The sequence below is a fragment of the Lygodium microphyllum genome, chromosome 7, assembly GCF_053477565.2.
Source record: "Lygodium microphyllum isolate KBCC chromosome 7, Lygodium_microphyllum_v1.1.10, whole genome shotgun sequence".
Taxonomy (NCBI): domain Eukaryota; kingdom Viridiplantae; phylum Streptophyta; class Polypodiopsida; order Schizaeales; family Lygodiaceae; genus Lygodium; species Lygodium microphyllum.
Window position 1 is genome coordinate 153799609 of NC_141141.1, and position 15035 is coordinate 153814643.

The 15035-nt window shown below is 39.7% G+C and overlaps 1 protein-coding gene across 1 annotated transcript in view; it reads left to right on the forward strand.

Moving 5' to 3' along the window:
* LOC148034101 (putative phospholipid-transporting ATPase 4) overlaps nucleotides 1–15035 on the forward strand; it is a 131096-nt gene that overhangs the window by 73511 nt on the left and 42550 nt on the right. Inside the window, exon 7 of the mRNA XM_087682107.1 lies at nucleotides 10141–10350. Coding sequence (XP_087538233.1) covers nucleotides 10141–10350 — 210 coding nt within the window. The remainder of the gene's footprint in view (nucleotides 1–10140; nucleotides 10351–15035) is intronic.

Genomic DNA, 15035 nt, shown 5'->3' on the forward strand with positions numbered 1-15035 from the left:
AGGGAATAACAAATGGTCATAACAAGAAATATTTTGTCCACTTATTTTTCTAGCACTACCCATGGGAAATAGTCACCATATAAATTAGGCTATAAACTAAGTAGTCACTCAATCCATGTTAGATACATGTATCTTCTATTCATTTTGTACCCACTTTGGTAAAACATTGCTTCTCATCCTTTGTAATGAACTTTTGCAAAATTCCTCCCCTTATTCCACTAAAGATTATTTTAGTGGTGCACCAAGCATTATGAGGTAAATTAAAATTGATTGATGATTTAACATTTATCACAGTTTGACCCAGCTCAATACCTATAGAAACTATGAACCAACTATAGTTAACCATTTGTGCGCCTTCTTCCATACCTTTTTGATGCAACTACATTTCCAAAACAGATGAAAAGAATTGGTTTTTTAAACCTTGCACAAAGGACAATCTCCCAAAAGAGGCATAAATTTACTAAGCCTACCTCTATTAAAAACATCAACATAACTAGCCTCTAAAGCAACAGCAAAAGGTGTGCCATTCCATATTGCTAGAATTAGACTTTTGAATTCACTCACATATATATGTTTGCATGCTCAGTTAAAAATGCATGTGCCCTAAGAAATTAGAACATCCACCTTGGGGCTTTGAATTTTCTCACATTTTTTAATGTGATACCTTCATGTCACGAATAATTTAGCCTGAATTGTGCTTGATCCTAGGCGAGGTGGGAAACATGTCCTTAAACTTTGGCATGATTTGGGGTAACCAGTCCATCTCCTATCACGTTAGAGAGTATCCATAATTAGCTAGCTACAAATACACCGTGTTCATTCCTTGTGACCCCACAAATTTTCCCAAAATTTGATTGCCTTTTGAGAAAGATGATAAAATAATGTAGGATTTTCACCTCCTTGAAGTGGGCCAAAGCATTGAGTCAAAAGGACAATCCAAGTGACGAATTTGTCCTTGCCTAGCCACTTGGTCAATGTTGAGTATTTCAAGCTATGGCTATTGATATTCATTTTTCTATGGGTACAATACCGTTTAAGGAGGAGCTTCCACAATGGGTCAAATTGAGATGTGTTACCAAGGGCTTTGTTTATGATTAGTTGGGTCTAGAGGGAGCTAGTCCACTATCCTTTGCAATTAGCAAGCTTCTCTCTTGAAGAAAGAGAGTGTGTGTATTTACAACATCACAAGATATGTATTTAGTAGTAAGAAAATGTGTTTTTACAAACTCACAATATATGTATTTAGTTAGTTATAAGATAGTGTAAAGTATAAACAAGATTAATGAGAAAAAGTAAAAAGTAACTCACTAATGACCGGGATCATACAAGAGTTAGCCCAAAGTGAGCTGTTGATAATACTCACAAAACAAATTGAAGCCAAGAGTGAAGCACCAATCAAGAGCAAGTGAACAATTAGTGTAGCACACAATGTGTGGGATACCAAATATTAGGGTTAGACCCATAAATCACCCCCAAAAGCAAGCATCGGTTTTCATGCAAGGAAGTGAAAAAGAAGTACACTTGAGAAGCACCAACAACAAAGCAATCCTCAAGGTGAATGTCAAGTATTTCCTAGGGAGTCTCTAGTTGGCTCCCCCCACCCCGCTAGCCCAAACCTAAACACCACTTCCCATAGTCCCTCCTTTGACCACTAGTGAATTAGGAAGTTGTTACCTTGAGGCTAGAGAAGAAGTTCTGAAGTGGGAGAGGCCACCTTGGGCCACCTCACCTTGGGTCATAGGCTCTATCTTAATTGCTACAACCAAATCTCCCACATCTTGGGTTTTCTTGTGGAAAAATCTCCCATAGTGGTTCTTCTTATTTTAATTCTTGCCTTCCTTCACCATGAGGCAGTAGTGGTGCATATCCCTTGCAACTTCCCTTGCACTTGCATTGATAACTTTTCATCAAGTATTAAAGCACCAACTTCTTGAAGAGGTAATGTTGCTTCATAAAGTTATTGTAACAATCGCCAAACCTCATAAGATATTTCCAAATTAACAATGGACACTACCTTTGAAGTAAGGCTCATGAACATGATAGAAAAAGCCTTGATGTCCCTCTCCTCCCATCCTTCAAGTGACTCTAATAATTCCTCTTCTTGGTTCTTCGTCATCTATTTGTGGTGCTCTAGCTTAGGTTCTCCACTTGAAACAATGGCTCCACAATTTCTTGCACACAATTTCCAACTTTACTTTGACATTTTAATGAGAAAAGCTAGTGCCATCAAACATCTTTTGGATTTTACACAAAGAAACCATGATGGAGATGCAACGCTCGAATTGCTTAAAGAAAAGTAAACACTAAATTTTATAAGATAATAGTCCCAAAACTCACAAAAGAAAAGCTCAATGCAATGCACAAACTTTTTCAAATCACTAACATTTGATGCTAGAAGCATGATGTCACCACACGTCAATCAAGACTAACTAATGCACATCCACATGTCATTCTCACAGGCCTCATGGGAGCCAATAAAGAAAAATGTAAATTCAAATACAAAGACTATCACCCAAAAATTAGTTGTGTGGGAAAGCTCACTATCCACATGAAGCTAAAACGAAGAGTCTCTTCTCCATAATGAAGACTATCACCCAAAAAGTAGTTGTGGGAGAGTCACTTGTCCACATGAAGCTAAGCTAAAGAGTCTCTTGTCCATGCAAAGTGCACTGACCTAGCATAAAACATAAGGATACACACACAAGTATCTCAATGTATGCTACTATTAGGACATGCATTTTGCACACTAATGCATCTAGTAGCTATCAACACAAGGTGTGAAGTTCAGATCCAAAGAATGGAGCATAAGATGTAATGGTCTACACACACAAGTATTTCAATGTAGTGCTATTAGGACAAGCATTTAATGCATCTAGTAGCTATCAACACAAGGTGTGAAGTTATTATCCAAAGAATGGAGGTTTAAAGGATTTTTAAAAATGCAAATATTGATAGTCAATAGCATGCATGAACACGACACAAATCAAAAATAGAAAATATAGCAACACATGAAACAATAATGAAGCAAAACACAATAGCTCAACTCCAATCTTTTCCACACCAAGAACTGAATGCCAAAAGCTGTGATACCATGTTGAAAGTGTGTTGGGAACTCACGAGAGGTTGGAAGTGTGGTGAGGCCTCAAGAGTGGTTGGGAGCAAAAGATAAGGTGTGTGTTTACAACATCATAGGCTCATGCACTTAGTAATAAGACAATGCAAAGCATAAACAAGAGTATTGAGGACAAATGGAATGCAACTAAATAATGATGGAAGTCACACAAGACTCACCCCAAAGCAAAATTTTCCACCTCCCTAGAATAGAATTTTCATCCCTTCTATTCACCTCTTGGTGACTTGTTAGATTCATGTTTTATGGAAAATGTTTCATGAAATATATAATTATTTCTTACATCATTGGCTTAGCATGCTTTGTGAATAAGGTTCTGGTGAACAATTCTTAAGTTTAAGAAACCTTAATCTATCCTTGCATTCTCAATACCCTACTTTTCTTCTTCTAGGGTTATGTTTGTGTCCTTTTCTCTTGGTGTTTTTTCAAATTTTTGAAAATAGACTTGCAAGCTTCATCATGGTTCTTCATTATTGTACTCCAATCTTGCTGTGATTGTTTCTAAAAAGTCTTATTGTTATTTCTCAAATCCATACTATATGAAGTAGATCTACTGATCTTAACCTTACATATCGCATGAAAATAGGTGCTTTGGAAACTTTCAAACTAATTTGTCACATAAAATTTTCACGTCATAAATCTAAAAGGTTGAAAATCATGTCAACCTTTATAAATTGCATAGGTTTTATCTTTTAGGTAGATGAAGCAAAAGTAAAAAAAGGAATCATCTTAGTTTTGTGACTATGTTGATGTTTTGCCTTACAGGAACTGCTCTTAGCTAGGCCAAGGAAAAACCATTAACAATGTACTAGAATCCTCGTCCTGAACAACACCATCAGGACCTTGAAAGATACATAAAATTTTCCAATTAGGTAGTTCTTAATTCTATCTTTATTGAGGAAAATGTGGCACAATACTATGCCATGAATATGCACAACTGCATATCTTTATTTATTGAGGGAAATATGGCTCAGCACTATGACAAGAACATGCACAACTACCTATTTACCTCTCAAACGATATTCTTTACCTTTGCCTTTCACTATTTATGCATGCTTACAACTTCTTTTTCTCCACCTCCACCTCCACCTCCTCCTCCTTTTCTTCCTTCCCATTGAGGACATTAGTAGTGGATATCCTATGCAACTTCCCTTACACTTGCATTGATGACCATTCATCAAATATTGAAGCACCAACTTTTTGAAAAGATAATGTATATTTGCTACATTAATTACTTGTGCCAATTCACTAAAACCATGTGGAAGCTTTCTCAAAATCAAAGTAGTAATATCATCCTCATACTAGCCTTACTAGCTTGGTCTCTATCAAATCAAGTAGAAAACTTATGCATGCTATACAGGTTCAATGCATTTTTTTGTGAGCTTACACCTTACATCTTACACACATATGCATCCTCAAAAGATCTCCAATAAATGGTGAAGCCTTGGAAAGATACTTTCATGTCTTGCAAATCATTGTACTTCTCAAAATTGCTAGGAATTAAGATGGCCCTCATTCAATAGTGGCCCTACTCCTTCAATACTACTTTAAAGTACTACACATGAAATATGATCATGGAAAAGAAAGGATAATCTACTAAAATCATACTTTCCAAGTTGCCAAAGCACTTCACATCATCTACTACAATTTAGATTTATGGCCCATAGTCAACTTTTTTGCTCAAACTTTGCCATAATGTTGCAATCCATCATCAAGCGCAATTTATCAGTGCCTTCTACTCAAAAATATTATGCACATGACTATGCTACATTGAGAATTTGTGTTGTGAATTGAAACTTTAGGCTTAGTTGTCACTTATTGGATAAAACAATGATGAAAGTACACATTTACCTTTGGACTACATCCCTTGGAGAACTCCCACTCCTCTCCTATGATTATCTCACTTTCATGTAATGCTGTTGTTAATGCATCATGTAACCACCTCATAGGCATAAACTTTGGCAACTCCTCTAGGCTTTAGGATATTGAAAAGGCCATTGATGTATACTATGCCAAAATTCTAACCATGCTACCTCTCATTCCCTTTTGGAAACCGTGTACCTATTAAGCCCACTTTGCCATTGATACATAGCATAGCATACAAAAATGATTTACCTTCTCCTCAATGGTTCCATCCATCCTCTTCTCTATCCCATTTCCAACCAGCGTGTCTTAAGTTAGTCTATGTTCATCCTTGAAGATCTGTAACAATCTATCATCTATATCGACTGTCACAAAAAAAGAGGATGTAGGAGATCTAGGACTCTTAGGTGGACTTGGCACTGGCTGAATGATTTGCTCGAGGCTATTAGACGATTGTGCCATTTGCTTTGTTGAGCCATCAGCCTTACCCTGAGCAATGTTGTGCCTATGATGCCTATTAACCTCTCGGAAAATCAAAGGCTCTTTGGGCACTAATGGCTTTTGGGCACGCTCAATGGCTACATATGACATCTGCTTATTAAGTATGCTAGGCTGTGGCTCTGTCTTTCGAACACTCATGTCTGGTTTCTTGCCTCGAGACCTAGAGTTTCTCTTAGATTTCCTCCTGGTTTAAAATATGTACCAAGGCCTCTGACACCACCCAATCTTGAGGGTCCATAACAATTCATTGCCTATATCCACCATCACAAGCCACTTTAAAATATGTACCAAGGCCTCTGATACTACCCAGTCTATGTTCATCCAAGTTGAGGGTCCATAACAATCTATCATTTGTATTGACCATCACAATCCACTTTAAAATATGTACCAAGGCCTCTGACACTACCCAACCTTTAACCATGCTACTCTCTAGACAAGTCCATTGTCACACAAAGCCTTTCAAGGTTTTCATGAAGCACTCCAAAAAGAACATCTATCGGCTGTACACCAAACTTGTAACCTCCATTCATCCATAAGATATACTAGGAGGTGTGTTGGTACCATGAGCATGCTTGTGGGTAAATATATCTCAAAAAGACAAACTATCTCCACCGCTCCTTGAATTGAGGATGCCCTTATCTCCTTTTGTAAGATCCATTGCACTAAGTCTTACAACTTATAAATAGCCGAATATATAGACTTTGTAGTGAGACAACTCGTAATCATGATCGATAGTATAAATTGTAACAATTCTAACACATTATATGTTATAGCTCAATGCAAAATAAAAATACGAAGAGCACTTAATCAAGTGAATGACTATCTTGGTCAATAAAAATCTAGTATATCTTATGCTAATTATGGGATTTGAGTCCTATTGGTCATCTTTAGAAAATGGGGTCCTAAGAGAGCACATCACACCTATCATTGTGTGGATAAACTCGATGATTTGCTTTTTTGTGACCTATATGCCTCCCTCTTACCTATCTCTTTCAAGCTCATCCTTGCCCTCAAAGTATCTCTCTTTCCTATGATATGGTCCCATCGTAAGCTATCAACATTCTTGAGCTTTGTATGGAATCAAAAAGATGATTGATTTTAAACTGAGTTCAATATGGTAACTCCTAGAAAATCAAGAACTATTGCATTCCACTTGGAAGCAACTCTTCATGGACCATCTTCCACTCCTTACAGCTTTTGGGTATTCATACTTATAGGAGGCCATCCAAGAAATCCTTTTCTCAAATCATGGCCCTCTGGGCAAGAATATTGTATGCCCCTAATAAACCATCTTCTTCACCATCTGAGAATTACAGAATTTGATCTTTGGTCTTCACATGGGAAATCCATGGTAACCAAAGGTGATTAGCCTTACAACAACCACTATATCTACTCAACATGAATATAAAAGTATGATATTAGAGAAAAGCAATAATAATGGTATTGGGGGATTAAAGGCCCTCTGTTCCTATATTTATATTGTACTTATTACGTGCACACTTCTACACTGCATGTGGTGTCCATCCATAAGTGTCACTTTATTCTTTATTCTTAGTATAATAATAGAATAAGAAAAGGCAAGTCACACATCATGAGTATTGGAGTTCTTACATTTTCTCTTACTCTCTCTTATTACTCCAACCTCCAAAGCTCTTTCTTCCGATTATGCTCTCATTCTTGGGGAGCTATTGGAGTTGATTGGGATTGTTTTTCCTTCATTTTCCAACAAGAAAGAGCAAGTTGGCTGTAGGTGACAGCATCTGGGCTACTGGCAGGAGCATTTATTGCAAGCGATAGCAAGGAGAGGGTTTCCAACAGCAAGTGACAACATCTATAGACTATTGAGACAGGGCAGTAGCAGTAAATGACTGATTTTCCTCGGTTCTTCACGAAGAAAGTCCGAATTTTTTCTCTCCTCAGCATTTTCTCTCATCTTCTAGCCTTTCTATAGCCTTGCTCCGAAGATTACAGCATTGAGATTATCAGAGGCTAAGAAATTTTGGATTTCTTAGCTATAAACCCTAATGTACAGCAAAAATTAGGGTTTAGTAGCAGCCTCGAGAAGCATTCCAGAAATTGAAAGTTCCAAGACTTGGATTCATCAGGGCTGAAGCTATTTTCAGTCAAATTCAAGTGGAGGGACGAGTAAATCAATGAATTTGGGGCATTTTCCATCTCCATCGAAGCGGATGAAGACCAATTAACTGCTTGAATCAAGGGGAAAATCAGATTGAAGGTCATTTTGGACAGCAAGGGAAGTTGGAATACCAAAAGGGATTGGGAAAATCTCATTGTACATCAACTTCTTCTTCAATTAAGTTAAAGAAACACCAATTTGGGGCCAACAAGGTATCCATTGTCCAAGATTGTGAGTTCATTTGCATTTCTCAATTTTGTAATTATTATTGCTGCTATAACTAAGTTGTAATGCCACCCATCCACCACGGAAGGAAGGCTGGTTTCACTCTATAATTTGGACTTGCTTGCTCAACTTCACTTCTAGGTGAGCTTTTGACTTCAAAGCAATAGTATACTTCTCTACTAAGTTGAACCTTGTTCTCCTGGAGCTTCCTCATACTTCTTGTTACTAATCTCTTTTTCATTTAAGGCAACTAATTCTCTCTGAAGAGTGTATGTGATGGCATTCTTTCTATAAGCCTCAAAGGCTTCCTTTTTCTTCTCCAAAGCTGCCATTGTAGCTTTTTCCCCTTATACTTTTGATCCCTTTGCTCCTCTAGCTCTTTGAGTTACTCATCAAATTCTTGGGTTGGTCCTAGAGTTAGGAGCAATAGTGTGGTACATGATTCCCCAATCCTTGGAGCTTTGATCGCCCTCAGATTTAGCTTTCATAGTTTCCATTCTCTTGGATCCTGCTATTGTTACCTCCTCCGATTTTTTGTGGGTCATTACTTCAATTTTTCTTTCAAATTGCTTTAATTTGGATTCCAACTCTTCCTTGTCACTTAAGTTGGTGAGTGGTGGGGTTGTGGTTAGGGTTACCTCCATTGATGGAGTTTGTGGGGGTGGTAGGGCCAGAATGGGTTCCTTCCCTTTGCCCTCTTTAGGCATAGGTGATTCCCCGGTCATTTTGCCTTTTCCCGTCTTTGCACTCTTGTTGGATCCAACCTAAGGTCTGGATGGGCTAACCTAAGGTCTGGATGGGCTATTCCATTGAAGCTCTAATTGCCTCTCCTCCTCCTCCTCCTCCTCCTCCTCCTCCTCCTCCTCCTCCTCCTCCTCCTCCTCCTCCTCCTCCTCCTCCTCCTCCTCCTCCTCCTCCTCCTCCTCCTCCTCCTCCTCCTCCTCCTCCTCCTCCTCCTCCTCCTCCTCCTCCTCCTCCTCCTCCTCCTCCTCCTCCTCCTCCCACTACCACCACTACCACCACTACCGCACCGGCGCCACCGCACCACTACCACTACCACCACCACTACTACTACTAGCTGCTGCTTCTTCTTCTCCTTCTCTTCTTTTTTTCACTCTTCTAGAGATTTTTCCACAATCTCCTCTTCTACTGAATTAGTCTTATCTACTCCAGTTACTTTCTAGTGTAATATTTCTTTTGTCCCTCCTCGGTGGAAGTCTTAGACTTCCCCTTATCTTGTTTTGTGGTTGGTGGAGTCTCCCCTATTTGGGTCTTCTGTGCTTTCTCCTTCTGGATTACTTCCAACTCAGCCCTTTGGGCATCTTCAGCCCTTTTCATATACTTTGGTTGTACTTTATGATGAGACATTGTTTTATTTGTACTACTACCAAGGTCTCATAGGTCACATTGGCCTTGCAAGTGAGACTTACCAATCCCCTTCTCTCATACACTAATCCATGAGAACATACAATAAGAGGAGAGACGAGAGACGAGAGAGAAGGACATGGGGAATATGTATAGAGCCAAAACTCGAAAAAGTCTTAATATTTGGACTTCAACCCCATATTCATGCTTTATCTACCTCTACAAATCCCACCCGCTATGTACCATCCTAACATGGCCCTAGTCCAAGGCTTCCATCTCCTTTGGTCTTTGAACTTTTTTTACTACAATAAAGCTAGGGATCTCTTGCATATGGACAACTATCTTACCAAAATGATTAGACATGTTTTGGCAAGCTATTTTTCGGATTGTTTTGGTTAGGAAGATCAGCTTATATATAGTAATGACCAACATGAGGCCAAAGAATAGGCAAGGTTCACAATGTTGTCTCTCCTCTCTCCCACCTTCCTTGTGTTTCATGTTGGGGGGTAATGTTCACATAAATAGTGCATGTGTGTTACACAATTGAAATGCTGCAATTGTATCTTTCACGTTTACTTGCACTGAAAAAGTTATTATCTTAGTTTCATCACGTTATGTGTGTTGGCATTATTAATGTCTTTCTAATTTCATGTAATCACTATTTCAAAGATTGTATGACAATAAGTGGAAATGCTTTTATGCCCTTTATGTCTGTAGTCCTTTAATCATTTCTTAATTCACTTTTCTTGATGGCCAATACTAGTGTGGTTTTGGTCAAAGAAGGCACGGGATGCCTAAAAAATGTTTGTTGGCTTCAAAATTCACTAAAGAAGTCACAACATGTTGCTTGTTTTGTAAGCAAAATTTATCTGTTTTTCAATCTATGAAAATCTTAGAATGTCTATTGGTTTGTCTATAGGCATGCATGAAAAACATTCAAAGGCAAATACAAGATTGGAAAAATCACATACAGCAAGAAGAGAACAAGAATGGGATATTCTCTCTGATTATTGATGGAAAGGCATTGACATATGCCTTGGCAAATGAACTGAAGGATGAGTTATTAGATTTGGCTATCAAGTGTGCTTCTGTCATATGTTGCAGGGTGTCACCAAAGCAAAAAGCACTGGTACTGTCAAAACTATGAACTGTCAGGGCCTTAGCTGCATCATGTGCCTGAAATTGTGGAGTCTAACATCCTATCACATGTGCACATACGTTTTAGATAAATTGTCTTTTTGTATAAACATAACTGACAACAATTTAACATGATTTATGCTCATTAAAATAGGCAATGAAGGTTTGTTTGAATGCTGATTTGTGCCCTACTTGCTCTTTGGTTGCAAATTCCACTTTGTTTTGGGATAATATACACACCACAGAACACCCACAAGGGGATGTCTCCTCTCCAAAAATTAGCCAAGAGGGCAATGCAAGAGCCATGCATGTACTGATTTGTGGCTAAAATGCTAATTAACTGCTTGAAGGATATAGTACTTGAGAGCATTCATCCTGCCCAATATAGTTTTGTACCTTAGTGTCAAGTTATGGGTAGTGTTGCCGATGCTTATATTGGAATTGAAGATGCTAAGTATACAGATCAGATTACATAGATGATATCAAAAAGCATCCAACAAGCCTTGGATGCTGTCCAACGGCAATTTGTTGCAATGGTGGAAACATAGGTACAAAATGTGAGTAAACCGGGAAACAAGAATGAATGCGAGAGAATGCTAGAGATGAATGAGGTCCCTGGGCAGTAAGCAGCATGACATGTGGTGCATTTTGCATGAGAATTGTTGGGATGTGTTGTGTGCTGTTGAGCACAAAAGTCATGACGAGGCTGGTCACCTTTTGGATTGTCAAGGTTTTCACCTTTTTTTATGCTGGTTGCAAAGCAGTGCACTACTCATTTTTGAAGGAGTGATTTTGTGGCTTGTTGGACTTTATGCACGCAATGCCTCGTCACATTGTCAAGCCCTAAGGAATCAACTTCATGATTCTGTCCTTGGGTAGACCAGGCTTGCTCATGGGTGACTTCAATATGTGTGTTGACCCTTCCTAGTCTACCTCGGAGCATTCTCTGATGGATATGCCAGAAGCCCAGACTTAAAATGTCTTTGCAATGGATGTTTTGAAGCAGGATATTTGGTCGTGGCTTTCTCCATCAGCTTCAGGGTGTATATTTCATTCGACCTAATATTCAGCCACATGGTCTTGGTTGGACCGTATTTATGCTATGCATGAGGATTCCTTCTTACCAGAAATTTTGTAGATGCAAGTGTTGCAGAGCTATGCCTTATCAGATCATTTCCCTTCGCAGTTTGATATGGTCAGGCAGCTGGTGGATGCCTTCTAGGGTCTTTTGGACAAACTGTCCTTGGGCTTCAACCCATCCTTTCTAAATAATGCTGTTTTTAAACAGTATATGAGCCAGCTCTTGGAAAGGTTTCTATGTGATTTTCCATTGGAAGGCTTGGCCTCCTTTGATAGACTGCTTCTTAATGTCGAGAGGGTGGCAAGACAACCCTGGCTGAGATGGTGTTAGCAATGAATTCTTCGAAAGTCACGCATCCCTTTTGGCTAAACCACTCACGGCAATGTGCCAGTAGGGTTTGGGATTCAGGCAGCATGCCTTCATCATGGAAAGAAGGATTCCTAAAGTTCCCTCCCCTTTGAAACTTGTGCACTAGAGACCGATATCCCTAATGGGTACCATGTATAAGATCTTTGCAAAGGTATTGGCAAATCGTCTTCATAGCAGCTACCTGGCATGCTACATCCTCATCAGTACGGCTTCATTGAGGGGCTTCATTAAGGGTAGGAATATTTTGAATAATATTCTCAATGCCCAAATGGCCATTGATTATGCGCGATATATACAACAAGAGGTGGTCATGTTGCAATTGGACTTGGAAAAGGCCTTTGATTTTCTAGAATGGTCTTTTCTTGTGGACTCATGCAAGCCATGGGTTTTGGGTATCGTATGGCCAAGTTGATGTATACCAATAGTGCAGGGGCTACATTCTGTGTTATAATGAATGGTAGCATTAGTAGGCCCTTTCCCCTTTCACACTTGGTTTGTCAGGGCTGGCCACTAAGCCCTCTTCTTTTTGCACTTGCTACGCATCCCTTCTCTCTATGTTGTCGCATCTTGCTGATATGGTACAATTGGCTGGTTTATCTCTTCTTCATGTTAGCATTTTATTGGTCAAGCATTGGCTGATGATACCTTTATGGTTTTGAAAGCAAATGCCACTAATCTTCACAAAGCTTGGATGTTTGGGATCCCTTTGGACATGCATTGGGTCTCCATATTCATGCTACCAAATCATCCCTTATTGCTTCCACAAGCTTCAATTTGTCAAATTTGGGATGGCAGGGCATGCTTGTTCCGAAGGGTGATATCATGAGGCATCTTGGTTATCCCTTGGGTGTCAATGTGCAACCTAAACACTTACTCAAATGGATCTTGCACAATTAGAAGCCAAATTTGTTTATTGGAAATCTCAAGCTTGGCCCTTTCATGTACGCCTTAAAGTGGCACAGATTGTTATGCTTTCCATGCTCACTTACTTTTTGCCATTGCTACTTTGGACTAATGTGTCTTTGAGGGATATCTCTCAGCACCTTCACTTTATGGTATGGAAGAAAGACTCAGTGCATGCCAGTATATCATGGATATCTTGGAATCATGTTTGTACACCAAAATCCATGGGGGGTGGGGCTGTTTTGGATGTGCATACCCATATGACAGCCCTTTGTTGGTCACTTTTGTAGTCCATGTGTGCTGGTCAACCCTCCACAATTATTTCCCGTCATTTTCTTGAAGATTGCGGCCTTTGGTAGGGTATTACAAAGATTCAAGGTTCTTGGTGGCATGTCCTGATGTTGACACACAGTTCTCTATATCTACATGAGTACTTCTCACTTACTTGGTATGTTCATGGAAAATGGTGCTTCGCAAGGTACAATGGCACCCGACCAAGGATAGATTGGCTACTAATTCTTTCCAAATGGAAATTCTCGCAATTTCTCATCTACTCTCATGGGAGGACAAATCAGAGGACAGACTTGAGTTTAATCTCATGGCTCGCCTTGGATTGGTCTTGGTGGCTAATGCCACTCTCCTGCCTCAATGCACGCTCATGTTTTTTCGCACAATTAGGTGGGTTTTCTGGGTCACTCGTGGCTACCGTGCCCTTTTGGGCAAGGTCTCTAGACTTTTACAGGACCGCCAACCTTTTTTGTCCTAGATTTTGCCTCTCCCTGGCAAGATTGAAACCTTGCAGGCTGCTTGAGTCTTCAATCTTCCTCAATTAAACCGATTTACCACCTCATGATCAAAGATCGTTTATGGTTGACCATTAAAGCTAATGCACTTTGGGGATTGCAAAAAACTAAATCCTGGTGGAAGCTCACAATCATGGAAGGAAGGCATAACAAGACACCGTTTAAATGCAAGGTATTCATTTAGCGCATGTTGGTGTGTGGTTTTCCCCTTGCTTCGTCTCTTCGCCGTTAGGTATTTCCAACGGCAACTGTTTTTTCCATACTATTGCAATAGAATCTTCCAGTCATCAATTTATCTATTGTCCTTTGGCTTGGAAAATTTGGCTTCTCTTTTCTGACATTTGGCAGTTGTGGTGGGTGCCAAGATGCGTCCTTTTGATGGGGTCTTTGGTAAGCCTAAGCAACATGGTCCGCTACAACCTAACATGAAGATTCTGTTTCACTTTCTCAGATTTTGGGGTTGCTAGCATACTTGGGTCACACGCAATACATTCCTTTTTTATGTTGCCTCAGGCATACAGAATTATGTGGCCAAGCTTGAAGGACTTCTTCAGTGGCAGCTTGATCTTATTTAGCATGCCGATACTTTGTCTAAAGAGGATTTGGTTCCTTGGTGTTGGGCTATCTCTTCAATGAAGCTACCCTAATTTTGTACTTGGTGTTCCTTTCACATGTTCTTTGTAAATGGGAGTTGAGAATATGCACAATGGCCTAGAGTTATCCTACATCTTCCAATCTTGTAATCTTGTATATTTTTTTTCACGATTAATACAACTATCTATTTCAAGAGAGAGAAAGAAAGAAAGAAAGATCTATTAACATCTCTAAAAGGCCAGAGTAGCCTATGAGACCATAACCAATACAACTAGTATCATCATCTCTCATCAGATAAGAAGAGATAAAATTTATGTGTAGGTTTACATGGTATAAGGGCACGCCTATGTTGCCGAGTAGGTACTCTAGGGCATCGTGCTTTGCGTAGCATTGTAGCTCTATATTGTGATGCCTCATGATGTTGTATCTTGGCAACGCCTATCAATAGGAGATGTAGTGTCTGGGGTGGTCACGGCTAGGGGTTTAGCTACACTGAAGTAGTTTGTAACTGCTCTCTGGAGGGGTGGATGATGTTGGGATCGCCTCCTATCCCGTAACAATAATGCTCTACGTCGTTGGAGCTCCAACAAGAAAAGGCGCAAACATCTTTGGTCCTCATAGTCCATCACCCATCTTAGTGGTCCAAAGCCCTCCTTAAAGAGGCAATGATAGCAGCCTTGGATATCATAGTATTCAGTACATCTACAAATGTAGTGCTCCTCCGTCTTTGGCTCCCATCTACAAAGTTGGCACATCCTCTCATTGGCTGCAATATGGCTCCATTGACCTGTCTCAATCATCAGTTGATGCAATGAGGTGCGGATTTGACCAATAGCAACTCGGAGTCCATGGGAAAGTTGAGCATCCATGTATCTCGGCCTCACTATGAAGCCGTCATGAGAAAGCTACAAGAAGTGACATTGGTAT